At 44.4% G+C, this 24,881-nt stretch overlaps 1 protein-coding gene across 1 annotated transcript; it reads left to right on the forward strand.

Moving 5' to 3' along the window:
* Window positions 1-595: 595 nt before the first annotated feature.
* Window positions 596-24,636, forward strand: LOC146170648 (endothelin-converting enzyme 1-like; the record flags this gene model as incomplete). Its single annotated transcript, XM_084586872.1, has 6 exons — window positions 596-811; window positions 3,905-4,077; window positions 12,501-13,572; window positions 17,825-18,256; window positions 20,155-20,340; window positions 24,448-24,636. Coding segments are annotated over 6 exons (2,268 nt in total), but the record flags the coding sequence as incomplete, so codon positions are not given.
* Window positions 24,637-24,881: the final 245 nt, after the last annotated feature.

Consider the following 24,881-nt stretch of genomic DNA (forward strand, 5'->3'; position numbering starts at 1 on the left):
GGGACACCCCAGCATATGGGCGATTCAAAATGTAGCCCCTCCTCTCCACCTTCCCAACTCATCCCAAAGCGGCGCTCAAGGAGCGATGAAAAGAAGCCACGACGGTGCCCCTCGCCGCTTCGTCCCGCCCGCGTAACTAGAGAGCGTCTAATGAGCAGGCGAGGCCAGTATGCACTAGTGACGTCACTGGGAAGGGTTGGGAACTGGGATGGGCTACCCAAGTCGATGGCGAGCAGTTGTCACGTGCAGTTTGAAAACAAACTGACTGAGTAATATCGGCTTGACACAAAGCTTAAAATCTGATTCGACTGCTCACAAAGGCCACCTCTGAGGATTTCTTGGTTTATAAGTTCCCCTGAAGTATAATTTAAGGTCCCTTAATTGCTGAATATATTTTCTTGGACAAAGTTCTGAAATCGTGTATTTTCCATTTTACCGCTCAACTGAGAAAACAACAAAATCCGAGGATCTTAATAAATTGGACGTCGCTTGTGCATGCGTTCGGCACAAGCTCGGTTTTGTTCGCTGCTGCTAGAACTATCGGCATCGCCATGCTCTTCATCAGGGGGTGTTTACCGTCAGCGTCTTTTCGCAGGAGCCCAACGACGCCGTGAAGCAAGAGGAGCTTCTTCCAGATGAGTGTGACTCCACTCTAGCAAGGGCATCGGCCAAGACGACTTCGACCCGCACGTGTCGTGCGCCATCGTTACGCTCCACGACGTCTAAAGCAGCCAGCACATGGACGAGGGAAGAGTCCATGAAGGCACTGAACGATCTGCTGAACGCCGGCATGGGTGCCGTATCCAACAAGGTGGGCTGATGCTTGCTGCTCGAGCAGATCGGCGCAACGAAAAATTACTCTTAACAGAAGAGTCTGCCGGAGATTAGTATAAAATATTGGCTCATTCCTCTTGAGCGATACCGGTAAGCTGCTAGTCATACAAGCTGCTGTTGTATACAAGAGGAAAGTATACAACAGTTGCATCTTGCCTGTACTCACCTATGGGGCTGAAACGTGGAGGCTAACCAAGAGAATTCTACTTAAGTTGATGACAACCCAGAGGGCTATGGAACGAAAAATGGTAGGGGTAACATTAAGAGATAGAAAGCGTGCAGAGTGGGTCAGAGAAATAACTCAAGTTACCGACATTCTAGTGGAAATTAAGAAAAAGAAATGGACATGGGCAGGACATGTAGTGCGAAGAGAGGATAACCGATGGTCACTGAGAGTAACAAATTGGATTCCAAGGGAAGGAAAGCGTAGCAGGGGGCGGCAGAAAGTTAGGTGGGCGGATGAGATTAAGAAGTTCGCAGGGGTCAAGTGGATGCAGCTAGCACAGGACCGGGTTAAGTGGAGAAATATGGGAGAGGCCTTCGCCCTGCAGTGGGTATAATCAGGCTGATGATGATGATGATGATGATGATGATGATGATGATTGGCTCATTCTGGTAGATTTTACCTCTTGTTGGCAGTATCGATGGAAGAAGGAAATCAGGGTTTTACACATGGTGGTGCCATACCATGTCCTTTCGTCCTACTAATATTTTTCAGTTTGGAGTGTCTGAATTGAATTTACTACGCTTTATGACTACGGCACAGCGTCACGCACACAGGTATTTTTGTTCATATCAACGTAAGGCAGTGTAGGTCTTGTTAAATGGAAGGCAGCTACTTTTATACTTTGCTATTTTTTGATTCGCTTTAATATACGTTTAAAGCAGAACACCTCACTAACCAATGACACAATCAAAGACGCCGCTATATTTGTGCCAGCGCTGCCAATAGCACTCCTAAGTCAAACACGGTTGTTCTTACCTGCGGTAAGTGTCAACGGGTCTGTTTTCTTTCTTTATTCATTTCATTCTATTTCAAATTGGACATGGCTAGCACTATGGCTGCCGCTTCGGCTTCTGTCGACGTTTTTGCTTTGGCAGAGGCGGAAACTGATTGATGAGAGGTTCACGAAATCACAATAATGGCATATGTCATGGGGTGACTGTATTCTGCGAGTCTACGTAGGCCGCTTTATTGTCAGTAGCGTGGGCTTTGCGTAATGCCTTGGCTCGAGCTTCTTGTGCCTTGTTGCGTTGTGCATTCTGAGCGACAATGCATGCTTCATGAATGTACAATTTGGAACGCCCAGCGCGCGCTTTACGCATCTACGTAATAATCCATGAATTTTCATTTCTCATCAGACATCAATTCCAGATCAGGCGCAGAGTCCTAGCTCTGCTGAATAATAAAGCTGGTACCAGCGCCAATAAATACGTTTTGAATTCTCGCCCTTCGTTCGTAACCCATGTGATGAGACTCGGCGCCTGTCAAGCGTGGTTGTCCAATCGAATTAGTCTCTCCATTATCGACGGGAGACTGGAGAACGAAAATACGTATCTGCTCTCCCTTTTGAATTTCGGCTGCCGCTATCAGAATGCGAATTTCCAACTGTGCCTTGTGCGATGTCAGTGCACGATAAAGAACCCCAGGTGGTCGAAATTTCCGGAGTCCTCCTCTACGGCGTCTCTCATAGCCTGAGTCGCTTTGGGACGTTAAACACCACAAACCAACCAACCAACCAACTTACACCTAAAATGCTTAGTATCGTAGCAAACAGCTTCGATTTTTATGGCGAACAAGCCAATCCACGCTCGGCCGTCTAAAAGCGGAGATGCCTTTAGATGGTGCGAGTCGCTGCTCTGCTTCAATGCCCCCACAATTAATATTGGGTATTGGGATTATGCGCCCCGAGAACGGGCAGGACTTTCCTGGCTGAAGTAAGTGTCAACCTCGACTGGTGCGCACAGCCGAGGGCAGAAACTGAGTGTATCAGCAAGTGGCTAACAATCCCCTTTTTAAAGCGAAAGCTTCACTACCCGTGTCAGATCGCAGCTTCGCGTGGCTCCACATAACCTAGTTCTGCGCATGCGCGTGACCTCACAGCCAAGGCCAGCTGCGCATGCCCCCTTGCCAAGCTCTGCCGACGTTACCTAGCAACGCTTAAGTGGTTAGCGACTCCTCGTTATAAAAAAATATTCACCGCGAACCCAACCTCCATCCCTTGGATCAGCAGCTATCACCGACTGTCGGGTAAAAAGAAAATGGAGATGCTTGTTTTTTTTTTTTCGAATGACGTTTAGTTTTTTCTTGAGACATAGTTTTCTCTATCTCTAAATTGATGTTTAGATTATACAAAAGTTGATGCATGGTATTCGGGAAGTGCTTTATAGTGCTTTCATTGAGACAATGATGAAACAGGAGGAATGACATACTTTAGTTCTTATTCTTTCCGCAAAAATATTAGTCAAACACTGCATTTTTATGCATGCTATCTTAACCCTTTCGTACACGGAGAAAATAAATGACGTATCTTTAAATACCATAGTTCTTTCATCTTTATCATGGCATCTACCGTAAACGGCTCAAACACTCCATTTCGGCTCATCCCGCGAAAGTAATAATTACGTTTCAACGTATTGAATTATTTTGATTTGATCGGTTTGTGGGTTTTAACATCGTACCTTTATTCAGGCTAAGGATAAGTCGTAATCGACGACTCCCTTGGATTTTTAATGAGAACTCTCATCACACAGCCCACGAGAGCTTTGCTTGCATCAATAAAATAGTGACTGCCACACAGCTAGAACGGAACTCGGGTTCCCTGGATCAGTATAGTGGAGCCTGAGTAGCGGCCTATTTACTGTGCCATATCAGCTGGAAATTGGAATAATGTTTGTAGGTGTTATAGTGATACATGGAGAAGGGTAGAGTTCACAGAGTAGAGCGCTCAACAAGTGACGCATTGAATTGAATGCTCCCTAAACGTCTCCAAATAATGCCTTGTCATTCATATCGGTTTGCAGCACACGTCACACGTTGCGCTCTAACAATTTGCTATTGCTGTCACAGTTGACACTCTCGCCGCCGACTGTTCCAAGCGGATTAAAATCGTCGAAGGAGGCCAAGGTGTTCTCCATCATGCTGCTAGTGGGCGTTGTGTTGGCGTTAACAATATTCCTGCTGCCCAGCCCTGTCCCGAAGACGGCTCTGTTCTGCACTACACAATCCTGCGCTCAGCACAGGTGAGGCGGAGTCCCGTTCTTTCTCTCTTACTTGGTCAGGTTATCCTTGAAGTGCTGTTCGAGGAACACACAGCTAGTAGATATCATTGGCTTAGGTTGAAAGCACAGGTCACGCACATACGGCGTTAAAATGGGGGCACTTAATACATTACCGTGTAATGCACTGGAGCTAGGTGTGTGGGTATTGTTAAATATAACTGGTAACATATTATTTTGCAGAATTATCAAAGTGTTGACAGTAATCATAGCAGTGAGACTATGCCCAACGCCGGCAACTAGTCATGGTAATTCGACAATCAAAGTCTTCTAATACGACGTCGAATCGGCCTGAGTACAGTAAAACACAGTACAATGTCCTTATTATTAAATTTCTAATAGAAAAAAACATAGACAAGCGAGTAGAAAGTAGGAGATTGCAGCATAGTCATTTATTGTAGGACAGATATACGAAATATTTTAACAATCATGAACTCCATTTTTCTGCAAACAGGATGGCTGGAAATAGACATTGAAATCATTGTTTACGCAGCCTGGAATAGTACTTGATACATATGGGCCCGCAACAGGAGAATATATTTTGCGTACGGTTGTGAGGTATCGAATTCGGCTAGAATTTAACAGAGAACGCAGGTAACCGAAAAAAGCAATTGCTCATCTATATGCTATTGGTGCGGGGGAACGTTGCTAAGCACTGAAAAGGTGAAAACGTTGGCTTCGACCAAGGATACACCCTTGACCATTTTTAGTTGTTCTTTCTTCTTGGTGGGTGCCGCGGAAGAAATGTAAATGTTTTTGAAGATACACACAGGTTCCACAGCGAGCGCAGGCAAGGTGTATAAATGAGAATGAGAAATTTTCAGACATGAATACTCTGTACTTTTTGTCGCGCGTCTACAAGATGTATTTTAAATGGCGCGGAAAAGAAACGAGTCCTCCTCAGTACTTAGATGCTGTGTTGTTCTGTTGTTTACTATGCTCTAGTCTAGGAGAAGATATACAAATCGCTGCTGAAGGGGATGTTAATAAAATATCTCTTCCAAGGTGCTTTCTTGAATAGCTTGAAGACCTCAATATAGAAAAAAGTTGTAAATTCCTGGATGGTCGGATATTGTGACTTGAATTTTCACGTCACCGCCTTGCGTTCCTGTCGGACTCTTCGTTCGCCTTTGGAGACTGTGCCGTGGGAACTCTTCATTCTGGGGTAATCCTTGTTGTTGGGGATGTGGACAATGCTGTGTGTTAGGCTCGATGTCTCTGCTATCTGACGGAGTCCGTCCCAGGTGTGCACAAGGTTTCGTCTGCTGCCATCCACTAAACATCATAAGTTATGAACCAATGTGCTCGATCACAATATCTATTTTCCATGCATGCTGCTGTATGATCGCGTGGACTGAGTTTGCCCCCTTTTTTCAGAGGCGTGAGATCTTTGGCATATTTGAACATCACACAGTGTTGTTTTGTCCACTTCCTTCTCTGAAAGTTTGATATTCTTGGCTGCAGCAAGACAAGAGTTGAAAGGATTGTTAATGTTACTGGAGCTTCGCTGGGCTTGCTCCTATTCCTAAAGGAGCACAATAAGGTAATACCAGAAGACTAGCTCTTGGTCACTACCAGTTTCAAGAAATTTTTGAACAACACCTTCGCTCTTTTTGCCACATAATCCTGCATAATATTATTTTGGCAATTTGAGCTTGCATTCTTGTGTTTAGAAATGCCATGTGATCAGTAACCACTTTTCCATAACTACTAAACACATCTTGGTGGAAAAATTCGAGAGTTAAAATTAATGACCAACGTCTCCTTTTCGGTCTCAGTATGCTTGGTTGCCGAACGGATAAGCACTCGCTAATAAAAGATACAGACAATTCTGCTTGTAGCGAAGCTGCTCCAAGTCCTTTTTCAATTCCATCACACTGTACGTTTTTTAAAAAAACATAGCTCTGGTAGTGCTTCGACCACATGTTTCATGGTCGCAAATTCTTGGTCTTTAGATGATGTCTACTAGGCGTCACTGGTTGGTAGTTTTCTTATTTTTTCATGCCATCGAATACGCCACATTGTAATCTGGAGATGTAATAAACCATGGTGCACCTGAAGGGGTTCACTCATATCGATTGGCGGGGACATGTCACAAATTACTGGTCTTTTCCGGGTCTGCCATAGGGCCTATGCTTGTCAGCTTATAACCCAAGACATTCACTTCAGTGCTCACCTCCCGCTCTTGTCAGTTGATGTAAATTTCTTCGTCACATCAAATAGCTTCTTCTGATTCTGGTCGTGCCCACCTTGTTCGTTCTTTCTGCTCTGTCGTTTGCCATACATGAGAACGTCATATGCAACACAGCGATGTCTTTCTGACCATCTAAAGTTCTCTGCACCTGCCTCAATATCAATATGCTACTCACAGTCAAACTAAAAGGCGAAGAAAAATGTTTATACCGTTAAAAGGGTGCCTGGAATATGATTCAAACTTTCGACTTAGGTCTACGATATAATGCGACTTCAGATTGAATATGAGAAAACCTCTGCGTTTTTAGGATTGGCACATAGGGCTGTTGTCTTCTCATCTTTTCGTTCAGGTTATATTGGTCTATTCTTATTCTGAATGCGCCTAATGTCTTTCCCACTGCCATGTGGCTCCTCTACCCTGTTGCTTGATCGTTTTGACGATGATCTTTTCTTTGAGTTCTCGAAGCAAAACCTGAAGCTGAGGATTTGTGCTCACGGGTACTTGACACAAACAGCGACATCTGGCGCTGACTGCATTTATACTCAGAAATGCTCTTCCTGATAAATGTCTCTGATATTGCACGAGGATCATGTAAAACGTGTCCACCGTAATACTCTTTGTGGCTGACTGTGCACCCTGCTGGACCACTGACGCCATTTTATAGCTGCCTTTAGAGTCGTATTGATTCGGACGCATTTGTTCTCCAATGCATAACAAGTGGTTTTCCACCAATTGAGTGCAATATTATATTTTGTGATAAAAGGCTTCGGGCGAGAAGCCTACAAATACAATTAGAGTGATGACCATTCCACTGTGTAACCCCAGGTGTTGGGGGCTTCAGAGAACTCGCTTCCTTATGTGTATCCGCTGGAATGGCAAATACTGACGCTCCATTTTAAACCTGGAATTTGGTTCGCTGTTTTTCACTGTAAATGAGATTACATCTGCTGTTTTGGCTCAGCAAGAACGTCATCTGAACATGTCACTTTCTTAAGCAGTTGTGACTTTTTTCTTGGTGCTGCACAGTTTCGCAAAATGTTTCTTTCCACATTTGTTGCAGTGCGTTTCCAACGCCCGACATGCGCCGTGGAAGCTTCCACGGCACCCTTACAAGTATCATCGGAGTTGTGTTAGCTGGTAGAGCCTTACTAATGGTTCTGATAACGTCAACAGCGACCGGTGTTTTGTTTGGGATAAGTAGGTTCACTTTTGAAAGCCTTGATCTTTTTAAATGTGTCTTATGCATCATACATACATTTGCGAAATTTTCTAAAATAGAGTGCTCGTGCTTCAGAAGGTCTGTGCGCACATTCTTGTTAGTCACGCCGAAATGACTGTTTCGGAAAATTACTTCTTGCTGACCTTCGACACGTGATTTGCAGATTTCGCCTCGAGGTCTGCGTGGAAAGAGCCACAAGGTTCTTCGGTTTCTTGATTTCTACATCGCAGCAGGTATCTTAAACACACATCGACTTCTACTTGGGCGAAATTGAAGGCATTCATAAAGGATTTTTCAGGTTCCGGGACTGTATTTCTTATCAGGTCCAAACGACCGATGCCTTGAACGATAATTTTTAACGATAAGCCTTTGTTCGGCTCCTGGACTGATTTTAGTTGCATCATCGAATTCAACCACATTGTAGACAACGATCATTTCTGATCCGCCGATAGACGGAACGCTTTTTTCTGCTAGTCTATTCCCTTCGCTTGTCCCGCTGCAGTCAAATATAGATCAAAAGCTTGCTCCATATCTTCCGATTTGCACGCAAAACAGCCGAGAAGCGCAATTGTTCGCTGGCGCTTAATCGGCATGCTACTCTTTATCGTGTGTTGGTGGAGAGTAGTCGCGAAGAAAGGTCACTAGGTCGCATTCATGTCTCGCTAATGCGCAGCGCGTCTCCGGCACAGTCACTGTCATTTTCTAGCGTCATTTCAGGCAGTGAATGCAACCGTGCGCTGCTTCCACTATACCAAATGAGTCAATGCGGCGTGAAAGAAACGAGCATGTGTTACACTGACGCTATATTGTTTATTATCCACTAGGGGAAGGAATACATTATGTTGCCGTAGTGTATGCAGCTGTAGTAAAATACTTATTGTATAAATATTCACAGAACACTTTTGAGAATAGCTGCAATGTCCAATTGAGCTGATGATATTGGTTTGCTAAATTACTAGTAGTTGTTTCGAGGCCCTTCCAACGCTGTTGAATGGTAGTTTAATCTTGTGTACGTTAATTTCCACTCACCTTTTGGCTTTAGCTGCCCTGGTCATTGACAACGCTCTAATAGTGCATGCATGCTTTGCAACTTGTTATAGGTGCCAGAAAGACTGAAGCTTCTTTATATCATGTCGTAATCATCATCATCATCAGCCATCTGAGAGACCGCGTTTATTGAGGAATATGTAAGAGGCCTTCGCCCACTGCAGGGCGAATGCCTCTTACATTTTCCTCGATAAACGCGATAGTGTGCTAACAGCATCCGCTTGAACCCTGCGAACTTCTTAATTTCATCCATCCACCTTTCTGCGTCCCCCTGCTAACCCTTCCCTCCCTTGGAATTCAGTTTGTTACCCTAAGCGACCATTGGTTATCCTCTCATTGCACTACATGGTCTGCCCATGCCCATTTCGTCTTCTTGATTTCTGCTAGAATATAAGTAACTTGAGTTATTTCTCTGACCCAATATACACGCTTCCTATTTTTTAACCTTACCGCTACCATTAAGGTAAGATACAAATATTGCATACTTTCCTCTTAAGCGATTCCGGTAAGCTGCTAGTCATAATCTGCGAGTACTTTCCAAATGCGCTCCAACCCAATCCTATTCACCTTGTTATTTCCCTTCCAAGGTCCGGTTCTGCGGTTACTACCTGTCATAAGTTGACATATTCACCTACTTTTTCCAGTGCTTGGCTACCTAACGTAAACTGCCGTTCTTTCCCGAGGCTGTTGAACATTGTCTTAGTCTTCTGCACATTAATTTTCAAGCCTGCTTTTCTGCTTTTACAGTCTAAGTCATTATTATTTATTCATTCCCGAAGTTACTCAGCGAGGCAACGTTATCAGAGGATCGCTAATTACGGATGTATGCTCCATCTGCCCTTATCCATAACTGCTATTATTCCAAGTCTCTGATTACTTTCTCTAATCAAGTTGTGAATACTACGGGGGAGATAATCTTTCTGTCCCAAACACCTTTCCGTGTGGAGATTTTTTTCAGTTTCATTATGCAGAACATGATAGCTGTGCAGCCACTGTAGATATCGTCCAGTACTTTCACATACCTCTCGTCTACTCTCTGATTTGGCAATTCCTCTATGGCTGCCGAAGTTTCTAGTGAGTCAAATGTTTTTTTTTGTAATGAATAAACGCAATGTATAAGGGCTGCTTATATTCCGAGCATTTTTCTATCACTTGTAAGACAGTGTGAATATTGTCAATATTGGAGTATCCTTTCCGGCAAATTGCTCAATTTTTTGCTTCACTAAAGTCTAAGAGTGCCTTGATACTGTTAGTAAACATCTTATACAGTAAACACCTTGTATTAAAGAGATATTAAGCTGGTTGGCTTATACGGTTTCAAATCCGTAGCGTCCGCTAATGAATTAAGGTAATGTTTGCGCTCTTCTATGGTTCCGGTACCATCGATTACACAGGACATTGCGTATACAGGGTGGCTACTTTCTCTAGCACGATATCCTTCCCTTCCTTCGACAAATCTGCAGTTACCTCATCCTCTACAGCTTCTTTCCCCTTTATAATTTTTTCCAAAACTTCCTTACCGCGTCCTTTGTTGCTGGCGGCACGTCTGACTGCTCGTCATTACTTCCAAACTCATTACTGTCCTGACTACTTTGGCCGCTGTTCAGATCAGTACAAAACTTCGCGCCTACTTCGACTATCTTGTCTATATTCGTGATGAAATTGCCCGCCTTGTCCCTTAGTGCATGCGTTTGATTTTTCCTTATGCCCAATATCTTGTTCACCGTTTTAAGGCTTTATCTGTTCTGTACTGCATGCTCAATTTTCTCAATGTTATACATTCTTATATCCGCCACTTTATGTTTAGTTATTGGCTTTGATATCTGTAACAGCTTTATCTGGTCCATTGGATTGGAAGCTTTCTTATTTTGGCGTTTCTTAATCAAATATTTCGTGTCCTTAGACAGCATACAAGTCTCCTCCTAAACTATCCTATCGCTTACTTCTAAGCTCGCTCAGTAATGATATCTTTGAAATTATTGTTCCTTGTTTGTAGGCTAATGTGGTCATCCTCGGTTAGAGCTTAATATCTATTCTGTAGCGAGATCCTGAACTTTCTGCTCCCCCGTCGCCACTAATTCGTTGACTGCCTTCTTTCTTACTAATCTGTTTAGTAGTTCCTTTTTCAGATTGAGAATAATTAAAAACCATACCATCCTGTGGTCACTGCATCGGACTTTCCCGATTACTTCTACATCCTGCATAATGATGGGGTTAGAACACAGTATTAAGTCAGTTTATTTTTCGTCTCACCATTACAACTTTTTCATGTCCACTTCCGGGTCCTCCGTTTGCTGAACGAGGTATTCATGATTCTTAATTTATTGCGCTCTTCAAACTGAACTAGTAACTCCCCCTGCACTTTCCAGAAGCAATGCAATATTCACCCACTCCCTGATTTCCGTCCTGCCTTTTCCCTACCTTGGCATTGAAGTCGCCCATTAGTACTGTATACTACGTGTTTCCATTCCACGTTACCGATTCTGCATCTTTGTAGAAGCTCCTAACTGTCTGGTCATCACGAATACATGTAGGTGCGTAGGTCTGTGCAACCTTCAGTTTACAGTGCTTGTAAATCTTAATTACGATGCCTGCATTGTAAAAATGTGAAATAATTACACTGAAAGAAAATTACTGTATTCATATGGAGATGGTATCGTGGTTCCTGCATGATTGGCTAGTCAGAGAAGATGCTTCTAGGCCATCCAAGCGTATTCATTTGACTTTGTTAAGAAACTGATTGTGTGTATCGCGGTAAATTAAAAAATAAAGGTTGTAATTGTCTTTCTACAGAATGGCCTGGAACGTGCACAAAAGGTTGCTGAGCTGATCCATTAACACTGTCGAATAACTGATGTAATGCGTAACTTAAGTGTATTCCGAACATTTAGAGCAAAAGCACTTATACACTCAGTAACGCCGATTAAGAATCTTGTCCGACAGTTCTTTGTGCCACCGTTCTGTTTGGTGAGGTTACAATCACGTGGCCTCGCAAAGGTAATTCAAACGCAGTCCGGTATAGCGGCTGTAACGCGCGAGTCTCCCCGACGAGCCTTTCAATCTTACCAACTAAAAGAGTGACGTAGCCTGTTAGTCACCATGATCACTACAAGTGATTTATCAATAAAAAAATTATTGAAGTGGCCTCGAGCCGATGGGGTTTGAACTGTGTAGTTCAAACCCGTGTACTGCGGTTCAGTAGCATAGTGTCGTAGCCACTAAACCACCTGGTGATTACTTTGCCTCTTCATAACCATTCATAAGAAGGCTTAACGTATGCCGCTTTAAGCAGGGATTCCCAGATGGCCCCACACATCCGTGGCCTCCGCGGTGAAGCGAGTTGTTGCAGCTGAGGTAATCATGAAGGAGACGGTTAAACCTGCACCAATAGACGCAGCGGCTACTAGATGTCGCCAAAAGTCCAGCTGATGCTTTGGTTCACTGTACAACAATGTTACTTGAAAATAATATGGAATCTGCCAAACAACGGATCGTTCTCCTGCTCGTTGTTTCCTTAAAAGACACTTCCATCACCACAATTTTACCAATACTATCCAGCCGGTCAGATGAAACTATTGTGCATTAAATTTGTCGTTTTAAGCCTCGCTGGGACACTTAGACCGTATGAAAAAGAGAAGAGAAAGGCGTATGCGCGTGTTCGACCATCCGCTTGGTGTGAATTTACAGTTTTGAAAACGTCGCAAAAAGCTGAAAGTACTGTGTAAAATCCTAAGCTTGTGCGCTACATAAGCCATTGTTCCAAAAGGTGACGCACTCAGAAAGCGACACATGTCAATTCGTTCCGCAACACGTGGTCTAAGTAGTAGGGTACATGTATCCCCCTCTCATTTAAGCTGTGGTTTGAATGCAGTGTGACACAGGGCGCGGATACAGCAGTTGAGTCGCATGTCTTTGTGTTTTTGATAGGGCCCTAATCGAACTCCAGTTGGACATGAACGTGGATCCGTGCAAAGATTTCACTGCGCACGTCTGCAGTCGTTGGGAGCCCCGCAAAGAATTTGCTGACATGTCTCGCTCTGTACTTACGGACATGGTGATGTCGTGGCTGGCGAGGGTACCCGACACACTAGCAGAGGGACTCGCCCGGCTTCCCGCCGGAAGAAAAGCTTCTGCCATGTTCAACAGCTGCATGACGCAGACGGGCTCACAAGTAGGCATCTTGAAGAATTTCATGAGCGAGCATGGCCTCAGCTGGCCAGAGGATCCGCCAGAAAATGCTACAGGAAGTACTCCAGTGGAAGTTCTCTTCGACCTCGCCTTCAACTGGAACGTCAACCTTTGGTTTTCGCTGAACTTACTCCCATCCGCGGCGGATGACGGCCAGAAGCGACGTCTATTCTTCTCTGCGAACAATCTTATGCTTGAGTGGAGAACCATCTTTAGACAAATACCAAGGCAGTTTTTCGACAGAGTCTACAGCGCCATCTTCAAGCATTTTGCTAAGGACCAACACACGTCGCTGCCGCCGGGAAGAATTAAGGAAGCTTACAGTATGCTCCTGCAGATTTTTGACGTTTTCATTTCGTCGAGCACGGGCAACGTGAGAGTGCCTGCCGTAATGCCATTGCGGGAATTGGACAAAGTCATCACGCAGCTCACGAACGCGGCCTACTTAAAATATGTCATCGACGGAAAGCTCAAGATTGAGCCGCCTTTCACGATGGAAGATTTATTGCTCACAAGTGACCTGGACCTGCTCGATGCGACCTTGAAAATTTTCGGCAAGTGCAATGATAGCAGTGTGCGCCGTAATTTGGCGTGGCTGTTCCTGGAGGCGTACGCAGCCGTCGCCAACCCCGACGCTGTCCTGCTCATTCTGCATGGAAGTCAGCGCCGAGCCAATCAAGTGCGAACCTTGTTCTGCGCCAGCCAGGTTGAGGCGAGCTACAAAGTACTGGTGGCCGCTATGGCGGCGGTGACTTACTTCACTGATGAGGAGCGTCGGATCATTGACGCCAAGCTGGCTAACATCGTACAGGTAAGGGCAGAAATTTGAACAATTCTTAAATCCTTGATTTCAAACTGTAGCAGAGAAGGGTGGATGACGGATATAAAAGGCGTAAGCGCTAGGAGCGTCTTTATACAACAGTTGACAATGGGAAAGAACGCCGATACCATCGGAGGTGGATGACTGTTGTCTTTATCTACAAAGCGAGATATATGTCGCTGCAGGGAAGACCACTTCGTTTGTATCTCTGATGTCTCTCTGAGAAACTTTGGGCGAATGTGCAATAGCCATATGATTAATTGTGGCAATAATATAGACAGGAACATACTGTAGAACTCAACGCTGCGCAGTGCGCAAGCTTCTGTTGGCAGCATTTTTTCTAATTTGCATGGTGAGGACACGCTGCGCCCAACAGACATGCTCGTGCGGTTTGATTTATGCGAGGCTTTTTATCTACGTGTAATGACATTTCATTTAATTTGAAAACCTACAAGAATATCTTGGATAACAGGTTCGCAAAAATAATGATTAAATTAGTAACAATGTTCATCAAAAAAAAAAAACAAGGATGCAGCAAGGGAACGGACAGGTGGTAGCCACTGAAAGATCACGCGATACCCTCGAAGTCGAGGATTTGGTGTCCTTCAGAGTTTTCAGTGTTACATGTGCAAGGAGGCAATGCACGGAGCGAAACAATCGGTGCATAGAGTACTGTGTGCACATTTGGCTGCAGAAAACAATATACGAAAGAGAAGTGCGGACAACATGACTTGCTTTAAATTTTATATAAGGGTGGGGCTCAATATGACATAATGAAGCTTTATTTTAAAAACAATTCTGAATGCGTGGGGGCAAGGGTTGTATAGGATCGATATTAGTGCTCCTGAGATAGGTTTAGCCGTGCAATTCTAAGAGGCAGTGGTAACTAAAACAATGCATCGACTGCGACATCATCTGCTACTCATATTCTAAATCGCTGAAACATGCATGTGCATAAAATTCCTTCACTATGACGTCCTCATAGCTTTGGTCGGCATGCAAAGTTGAAACCCACTGACAGAGGAAATGTAAACCACTGAAGAGGTCTCGAGGGCACCAGCTCGAGGAAACGTTTTTGTTTCTTGGAAATAAAGTGCTTGTGCTTAGGCATTGAGTTGTAGTTGTTCGATGACAGGCTACCAAATAACCTAATGTGGGCGTTGGCCCTCTTCGAAAGTCTACTAGGGATGCAGCGAAGAGTCCCCATAAGATGCTTTCCAAGGTGCAAGCATATTTCACTTTAGAAACGAACATGCGTCCCTAGAAGGCGTCATCAATAGCTTCGATATCTTTTGTGGCATGTGTATCGGGCCTTAGTGCCTCGCGTTTGATCGCTGGACAAAAACTTCCAAGAACAGTTCAGACCTGTTCACTACACCCATGACGTCACGTATTGTAACTGAGCAGTACAGGAAAGAGCTTGGTGGCCTCGTGCGTGCCGTGCCCAAAAGCGGGTTGATCTTAGGCTCATCATGTGCGAACTGAACTCGGTTTAGCCTTTGTTGCAAAAGCAACACTACGCCAACGAGCTCGGCTTGTAGCGTATGCTCGTATGCCGTAGTCGCAAATGGCAGGAGCTGTCAACTTGGGCCTCTCGTTTGACATGGGACAGTTATGTCGAATCAGCTTGCCAGGAGCCTAGTATTCACGTCACCCCTATAAGCCACTAAGGCACGTTCATACGGCTTGGTTAAAGTGGGGCTTTAAAGGTTGGCTGGTAGCCTACGCTATCGCGTCATACCCTTAAAGGCAAAGCTTAAGAGCCCCCTGATTTCGATACAATAAACGTCTTTACTACCACCGCCTAAAACCCCGGTGCAATTGATGCGTTCAACGGAACGCTGGTTGTGTTCGATGCAACGCTCGGTCGCGCGCAGCCAAACCTTTCACTCCACACTCGTATACCGTAGCCACAACTGGCAGGCGCAACGAAAGCCTCAGGAGACGACGTGAAGAAGAATGAAGAGCTCACTGCACGTCTCGAGAAAAGAAGGAAGAGGGCTATGGCCGGTTTAATCGTTGAACCTGTAGATGTGGAAGGTGGGTGGCGCGCAGATTTTGCACGAAGAGTGGGCGAGCACGAGTCTGCCACGCGAGTTTTTACACCGCTTCACGAACAACCTCTTTGGAAGTGTGTGTTCTGTGCGCCACTGGCTGTGGCATAAAAATGATGTAACACCGGTGAGTGAACTTATGTATCCCATTCTCTATTTGGCCACAAGTGTAATCATGTAGCAGTTGCTTTTGCAGTTCAACCAGGGTTAAACAGAGCTAAGCCACAGCCAACGTTTTCTGGCGGCTTACTCTAGGCGGTAACTAGTGGAAACGAATGTACGGCTGCATATTTCTTTTGATTCGCCCAGTGAGAAAGTTGGCAAGCGTAAAAATGTCGCAGAACAGTGTGCCTTTTTTTTCAGATTAATTTCTGATGGCTCCACTGTGGCTTATTTGAATATTTCTAAATTTTGGGACAGGGGTTTATAAATATTTTCTTCTCAGAAAGCAGCAGCCTCCCACGCTGTTGTGCGTTGGTCGCCTCGATCCTCGCCCTTTATTGGCGGATACAATCCTCGGCCTATCAACTTCCTTGAAAGTACACAAGGCTCTGTTTTGTTAGCTAATAGCAGTCTTCTTCAGTGACATATTGTAACTGTGCTAAATGTTCCTTTCCTCTTCCCGTCTTTAATCTCATCTGTTTTCTCCTATCAGGGTAGCCTTTCTTATTACCGCCCACGCCTTTTCCATCTACTTGTAGGTACACTTTCTCGGGGCCATATGCAACACATGCGTGATCTTTAAAACCAAATAGCACCGTGTTAACAATCATTCTTGCTTCTTATCAGTGTCGATATATGGCGCATGGACTAACTCGACCGTCTTTTTTGAATCCACCCAAGCTCAGAGAAGGCGCGTGACGGCATAGAGTACGTAGACCTGAAGTATTATAGAATAGTTAAGCCAGGCTTCTATGTCGTAAGGTAGGCACATTATTTAGCACAGTGCAGTACGTTCAAGTGACACTGTTTTCGAACGCTGCCGAGTTATTGCCCCTTTCCGTATGTTGCCCATTGCTAGTAACGATGGCTATAATCGCCAAAGAAGCGGCTTGCACATGTTTTTATTCAGGCATCAGACTTATATTGAGCAACTTCGGTTGTCGATCCAGTCTACATTGCATCAAATGTTTACTGACGTAAGATGCTTGTCGATTGATTACAGTGCCGACATATGCTGGCATTCCTAACCTCGTGTTTATCTCACTTTCTCTAAATCAGTCAATTCCGATATAATGTTTTATTTTTGCGCAGAGTACACATTTTGGTTAACCAACGCATTAAACAATGCATAGTCTTTATTCATAAGCTTATTGTAACATGACGTGAACAGAGCACGTTAAACGCGACATGGCACGCAAAGCTCCTTCCAGCTAACTGGTATGGGATCTAAAACGCTTGTTACTTTTGTGCTTGCCAGTGAGTGATATTTTTATGCTGATCTGGCCAGATAGCGTCTTAAAACGCGGAGTTTAACATCGAGAAATAACATAATTTTAGCACTGTTTCTGGGCACTTCAAACCTCTGCGATAATATGCGCATAGTTTGCCGCAATATGGTTGTCCACATTGTCCACGGATGTAGTGTCACAACCACCAATTTCATATGCTTAAGCAATAATGAAGGTAATGACAACGTATATGCTGTAGATGTTAGTAAAAACGGAAGAGGGGATTGTGGGCTCAAAGAGTGGCCGGTGATCCAATATATATATATATATATATATATATATATATATATATATATATATATATATATATATATATGAAAACTTACTTGGCACTGAAATCAGCAACTGCTATATTTCAAATTTGAGAATCCCATTGAAAAATAGGAGTTAAGAAATCAACCGAATAAAAAAACACTGAATAAAAATAAAATTCCGGGCGTGACGACACCCGTCGACCTATTTCAAAAGGAATACCCCTAACAAACATTGTATTTAGACTGTCGTGATCCTACGGAGCACTCGGATAAAATGTTCTTGACCAATCTATCGTTTAAGTTTTGGTCGCATGAAGTTGGAAGCCTTGTGGGTCGTCGAGAGGGAGTCATCCACTTCGCGTGTGGTTCCAGGCATCTCGCATATATATTCTTCACTGAGGGAACACTGCTAGACGACAGGTTAGCATCTCTGTCGTCTCGTGTACGCAGTAAGAGCATACAGGTGAGTTTCATGCTTCCACAGACTGCCTTCGAGAAGGCATCTGCTGTACCATGGCTGGACAATGCGACCCAAGGTGTCGCGGTCGAGAAGCTCCGTGCCGTGCGCAGCGTGCTGTGGCCGGATAAGAAGTTTCTCACTGCTGAGGGTCTTGAGGAGGCGTACACAAAGTTTCCCGAGAGTGCCCCCTCCTTTGCCCATTTCTGGATCGAGACTCGGCGCAGTCTGCGTGGCCTCATCGGCTCCGACGCCGGCTTGCAGCAGCTGCGGATCGGAGAAAGTATGGCCCAGCCGTACGCTCAATACGTTCACGTCCTGAACCAGCTCTCTCTGTCATTGGGAGCTCTGGCCCCGCCGTTATATTACAAGGAGGGCACTAAAGCCATGTTATACGGCGGCGTGGGTTATCTTTACGCAAAGGAGCTTGTCGGCGCTGTGGACAGCGAAGGTGTCAAGGTAAGCGGGATCTGTATACGGGAAACGCAATTCACAGTTTCGTTGTCGTGACTAGTCTCGTTGTACACTCTGCGACATTTTACTGTCGATTACACTGCATGAATTTTACTATGCCGCTAGTTCTGAATTCCCGTGTAAGAGTGAGCCGTTGCGGCCAGTTCACGGGAATGTCTTTAAACGGATCCGCTTCCAAAGCCTTTGCAATGTTTTTGTAGCCGGCCCAGAAGGACGCTCTGGGACGGACAGCTGAATGACGTGGGACGTTATTGAATTAAATGTGGCCATATTTCTATTATTCCCAAGTTAGCCTTGATTACGTTTCATATATTAGCTTGCTCATTCCGAAGTATAAGCTGATAGTCAACGCACGGACCATGGTTGATTCTTTTAGGAGGTATTTTCGTGGCTATTAGCTATCGTGTTATACAAATCATTAATTGTAATTTGTTCATCTTATTGAATGCACAAATATTATTGGTAAGGTTAAGCTCCACCTTCAACTAAATGGCATGACAGTGTTAGCGGTTCCTGTCTGCTGCTTCACTTGCCGGTTTTACTTGAATTAAATACATGTTACTACTCGAATAGTTGCTGAGAGCAGCTGGTAAAGGCATTTCCTGGCTTATCTCAAGTATTTAATTTTTGAAACCTTCACTCAAGTTATGGGGAAAACATGGATTTAGAGTCTGACAGCATTCCTGGAGCATGCACAGTCCGGGTTAGAAGCGAAGTTCCATAAGAAAGGCCCGGAAGTATGTGATAAAACGAAATTAGTGGCTTACTGCAATAAATTCAGCGCTAAAGTTTGAGTCCCTGCCATGACTGCTCTTTCCGCATCTGCAGTTCCTTTGCCTGCCCATTCTCTTTTGCATTTCTGCGGACTTGGTTGCCACAACCAAGCACATACTTTGGCGTGGGTTGCAAAAACACTCATGTTTTTGTGGGAGTGTACTGAATGTTATATTCGTTTAAGAATAATTTTATATTATAATAGCATCATAAACTATTTTCAGAGAAAAATCTCTGCCTTGGCGTCGTACGTCGTTTAGGACACGTGTGATATCTTGAGAGCGAACTGCGACTGTAGTGGCGCACAACTTTGATTGGTTGGAGAGGTCAAAATTTCAAGTGACGTCACGCACACGTCAATCCGTCAGTACTCGGCCACGACACTCGACCTTATGTCAACCCCTTGACCAATGAGGGAATTTTGTAGGTAGGTAGGTGGATGCTCTGCCAGTTTGCATGGCTCAGGGCTGATTGGTTAGCAGTTTATGTGACAGCACAGGAGCACGCGACATCGTCGAGTTGCCAGGTCCCCTAGAAGCGAGTTCCAAGATTATGACGTCATCCACAGGGTCGCCCCATCAGCCAAACAACATTATAAATTTTATGTAAAGAAAGAAATTAATTACAGGGGTTACCTCTGCTAAGCGCATCCAGTGCGAAAGCACAGAAATGTTTAGTCATAATTTAGATGAGTGGGACTGTTGTCTTGAAGACGATGCTAATCTTACTCTTGAGAATTTCTTCAAGACGCTCAGTAAACCGGTTAGGCATATTTTCTGTGATTACGTTGCTGTTTTTACCAATGTGTGTATAAGTATATATATGTAAATTCTGAAGATACTGTTTGGTTTCTTTGTAAATGTATATATTGCACATAAGAAAATTGCATAAACTCCTTGAATAAAACTAAGTTTCTGAGTTTAGGGAAGAGGCAAAAAGACAGGAAAAGTTTATTGCTATCACACAAACTGCCTTTTGACCACCACCAATCGTTAGCTTATGCTCACAATGTTCGTTGTTATATTGAGGTCTGTCTATTATCATCTTTTTTGAACCACGCAACTGTTGCGTACTGATAAATTGAAGCTCAATCCAGCTTTACTGCTCAGGTGGACCCGTTGGGCAACATTGTCTCATCATGGTTGAGCGAAGCCGTGAAGAGCACCTTCAAGGACCGCGTGCTAGGCTGTCTGCCTGGTGGCAATCCCAACCTCTTCCCAGAAGTGCCTGCCATTGAGGTCGCTTTCGCCGCCTTCAAGAATGAGCTGCGAGACGACGATCTCCAGCTATCCTTAGTGGGTGATTTGAAATATTCGGCTAACATGGCCGTGGGATATTATGTGCACGAATCTTATATAGGTTGATGTTTGCTGCTTCTAGGAATGCGTTTGTGGCTTGCGTAATATACGACTCAATGTAACAACTTGTTCACAAGTTCTGCGGATGAGAAATTTTAGTTTCAGCCGTCATATGGAGCCGTCACGGAGCCATTAAAGACTAAAGGGCCATGAAGTTTTATCAGACAGTATATTACTCCCGTAACAAATACATTTCTAACATTTTAAATGCCCTTTGGTGATTTGCTGATCACATTGCCTTGCTAAACTGCAATAATGATTGATGACCTAGACAGAAAAAGTAGAAAGGTAGGCTTGAAAATCAATATGCAGAAGACTAAGGTAATATTCAACAACCTCTGGAAGGAACAGCCGTTTACGTTACGTAGCGAAGCACTGGAAGTAGTAGACGAATATGTCTACTTAGGACAGGTAGTAACCGCAGATCCGGACCATGAAAAAGAAATAACAAGAAGAATAAGACTGGGATGGAGCGCATTTGGCAAGCACTCGCAGATTATGACTAGTAGCTTACTGGTATCGCTCAAGAGGAAAGTATATAACAGGTGCATCTTGCCTCTTATTCAACTATGGGACTTAAACGCGGAGGCTAACCAAGAAGGTTCTACTTAACTTGAAGACAACGCAGATGGAACGAAAAATGGTAGGGGTAAAATTAAGAAATAGGAAGCGTACAGATTGGGTCAGAGAAATAAGTCGTTACTGACATTCTAGTGGAAATCAAGAAGAAATGGGCATGGGCAGGACATGTAGTGCGAAGAGAGGATAACCGATGGTCGCTTAGGGTAACGAACTGGATTCCAAGGGAAGGAAAGCGTAGCAGATGGCGGCAGAATGTTAGGTGGGCGAATGAGGTTAAGAAGTTCGCAGGGGTCAAGTGGATGCAGCTAGCACAGAACCGGGTTAATTGGAGAAATATGGGAGAGGCCTTCGCACTGCAGTGGGTATAGTCATGCTGCTGCTGTAGCTGCTGCTGCTGCTGCTGCTGCTGCTGCTGCTGCTGCTGCTGCTGATGATGATGATGATGATGATGATGATGATGATGATGAAACGCCGTTTCCCTTGAAAGGTGGTATGACGGCTCCATTTCGCGGCTGAGACGTAATGAAGTCGTGAGAGAAAATTTCGCGGCTTCGAGAGAAGGCTAAGGGCGGAATTCTGGGCACCCAACCTTTGGCAAGAGAAGTAATGTATTTTATATTGATAGAAATAAGCGCGTAATACTGACCAAAGCTAGGATATTGAATTTTCTTTTTCGAACATCCAGTTTATATTGCGACCTGAGCAAGGAGAATCCTGGTTGTAAATTTTCTGGAGATAAAAAAAAAGAATTGCGGTGGTCAAAACATGAATTGGAGGACCACTGAGCGGCGTAAAATCAGCTACATTTAAAACCTAAATCATTACTTAGTTCTTGGCTGGACGAAAGAGTGGCATCTCTTCATCATTTCTACTCCCTGAAACGCTCCCATGCGTTTGCAATGTCGTGTTAGAGGCTGGATTGCTTAAGCGCATATCTCGCGTGACGTTCCAAATTCTGGCCCACTTCGCCGACATATTTATGAACTGATGGCTAGGTCATTCCATGTACGTTGAACGGAACCTGGCGAAAGCTTTAATTGCAGATGTTTTATATAAAGAATGTGTGATCGTAAAGGGGAGCTAGCATGGCAGGGGTTGTCCTCGTTGCAGAATTCTCAACGCTTCGCCATGCTCTCGAATGCCCCATTTGATCTGCGATATTTTTACATGGGGGCAATTGAAGTTTTCGGGATTTTTACATCGCATAGTTTGTGCCCAGTGTCAGACATCACGTGGAAGGTGCAACAGACGGGCAACACAGTGTGGATTGCAAAATTATGCTGATTGGTCAGTGATTCTTACCATGTCTTGCTGAAACATTTCTATACATGGCCCATTTTGGGACCTTAACCTCTTTCCCAAGCATTTCAACCTAAAAGAGCCGATCAGCAGGCCGGGAAAAATGTTCTACCCATTGCAAACAGGTGGTTACCCGGCAGAACCAGGAAACGAATGAGAAGATGGTGAGGTCGGCCGGTGGATCTTCCCCCTTGGGGAAGGGGGAAGATCATGTTCGAGGGGTAGGGTGAGAATGATGGGTGGCTGATGTGATATTCCTATAAAGTTTCACTTTTGGTCCGAGGTAATGAGGACTCCATGCACACATGAAACGAAGTCGTGAAACGCAACATGCCTCAAATATGTCTTGGACAAACACCACTCATCATTGTAGAAATTCCTCCACAATTTTCAAAACGAACCTGCTACCTCCCAAATTGGAAGCAGATGCTCTAGAAAGCCACCGCATGGGCAGTAGGTTGCAATTGCAACGGGATACGAAAGAAAGCAAATAAAGACGCAAGACTAGAGAAAGCACTCACACAGCCGCCGGAATAGAACTGGTTTATTCTTGACACAACCACGAACTTAAAACCACCTTCCTGTCCAGGAGCACGTGCACAAAACCAAATGAGGTCATAATTTAAGTGCCCAACGAAGCACGGCGCTCTTTCTTGATGATCACAACGGATGGATCACTTATGCAAGTCATCTTTTTGGCTTCAGAAGCTCGCGCTCGTGTCTAGTCTTTTTCTAGCGAATTATTCAGGTCCGGAAAAACAATTGTGAACGGCTTCTCCATTTTTGCACAGGAAATGCCATGTTGCTTCCATTACCTTGCAGACAGGAGTTGCCGTGCTTTCTAAGCCTTTCGTTCAAGCACTGCTAGTTTTCCTATGTAAGCTTTTAGAATTAAGTGGGGATAAATACACTGTCTAGTCTTGGGTCTTTTTTTCGCTGAGCTATTGCTAATAAACATGAACCAGCTGGCCCAGAATTCCCTGTTCTGAGCAGGTAAATGAGAACTCAATCAAAAATTGTTTAAAGCTATCAGTTTCTTTCGCAAGCGCATGTACAGACGCGACGCCGAGAGCATATGAACGAACGATGGGGGAGGACAGCCCTAAGCTATGGCGTATGTCAATGAACTGCATAAGCGCCCGCCGCTCTTGCGTTGAATCTTTCCTGTCCAGTAGTTGATCCTATGTTAGCGGGTTCTACCTCGGTATGGAAAGTATTATTTCGACCGTTGTGTTATACAAAAGGCACATGTTCTTTACGATATCAGTGCATGTTGAAGGGCCCCCGAAAGCCGTAATTTAACTCTCGGCATGAAGAATATAATATCATTGCGACTGTGAGAACATTTTTTCTTCTTTCTAGGAGTGCCTGTCTTAGAAACGATCCACTTATCACGTTTGTTGTCATATTCGATACTGCACCCTAACTTTCGGCAAGATGACCGCAACACTTTAGGAGAACGCATGCGACCGGGGTTACGTTCACATTTAAGCACTTTTGACACAGAAAAGAAAGAGGTACAAAACTGATTGGCGCAGTGTATCCACTGAGCTTGGCCATATGACATGGCTGCTGTTTTGACGACTTTAATTAGAGTGGATATTTTTGTACTGTCTGGAAAAGCAACTGGATGCAATTCTAATGAAATCCGTGACGGCGGGAAACCGTACATATTATCCTATTTGTAGTGCACACATTTTCAAAACCTTTCACCTGCGGTCATGTAACGTCAGCAACAAGGCATACAGTTTTATTGTGCGGTTTCAGTTTTGGGTCCTATCGACACTTAATTTGTCACCATCCTTGTATGCGACCTACCATTCAAGTACCGAAATCGAGCTGGCGCGTAGAGCTACCCGCGAGGACGGGTTGTGACTGCAGCTATTGTTGTAGCGCTGCCGAAACGGTGGATAGTGCTCACATGGGGCCTCTCATAAGGATATTGGTTATATTTCGCCGTGACTACAATGGGCCGAATCTGGGTCTGTGCGCATTGTTTCCCTGTTCGAGCAGGAAGAAACGGAGCAACTCAGCAGGCAAAAAACTGCTACTGGTGAAACAGCAGTCATAGGTAGTAAATATGTGCATGCATCTGTTACAAACCTTTTCACGCAGCCTTAATGCAGGATATAAATGACACAATGTACGCTTTCTTTGATGTAGGAGCTGACAGAGGAGAAAGTGTTCTTCATCACCGCCTGTCTCCTCAGCTGCTCGAAGACGCCAGATGACAACTTGTATGGCGGTGACTGCAACAAGGCGGTGGCAAATTTCGCGCCATTCGCAGAAGCGTTCAAGTGCCACCCGGGATCCAACTTGAACCCGATAACAAAGTGCACGTTTTTCGACTAACCTCTTAGGATCCCGTACCATCCACCGATCTATATAATTTCTTGGTTTTCCCGCCTCGTTGAACTTGCTGTCTTAATCAAGATCTACTGTGTTGTTGGTGAGGTGAATTGCATTTGTTAATTGAGTTCATATAATTTAGGGCTGGTGTGCCACTACAATCTTCCGGAAATCATGGTGCAATGTCATATCTGCGTGAACTGTTATTTCGCATGCGATTTTGAGCTGATACTTTCGTTCTTGCTAAA

Source organism: Amblyomma maculatum, unplaced genomic scaffold, assembly GCF_055883805.1.
Source record: "Amblyomma maculatum isolate TAMU_Amacu unplaced genomic scaffold, ASM5588380v1 scaffold_105, whole genome shotgun sequence".
NCBI classification, from domain to species: Eukaryota; Metazoa; Arthropoda; class Arachnida; order Ixodida; family Ixodidae; genus Amblyomma; species Amblyomma maculatum.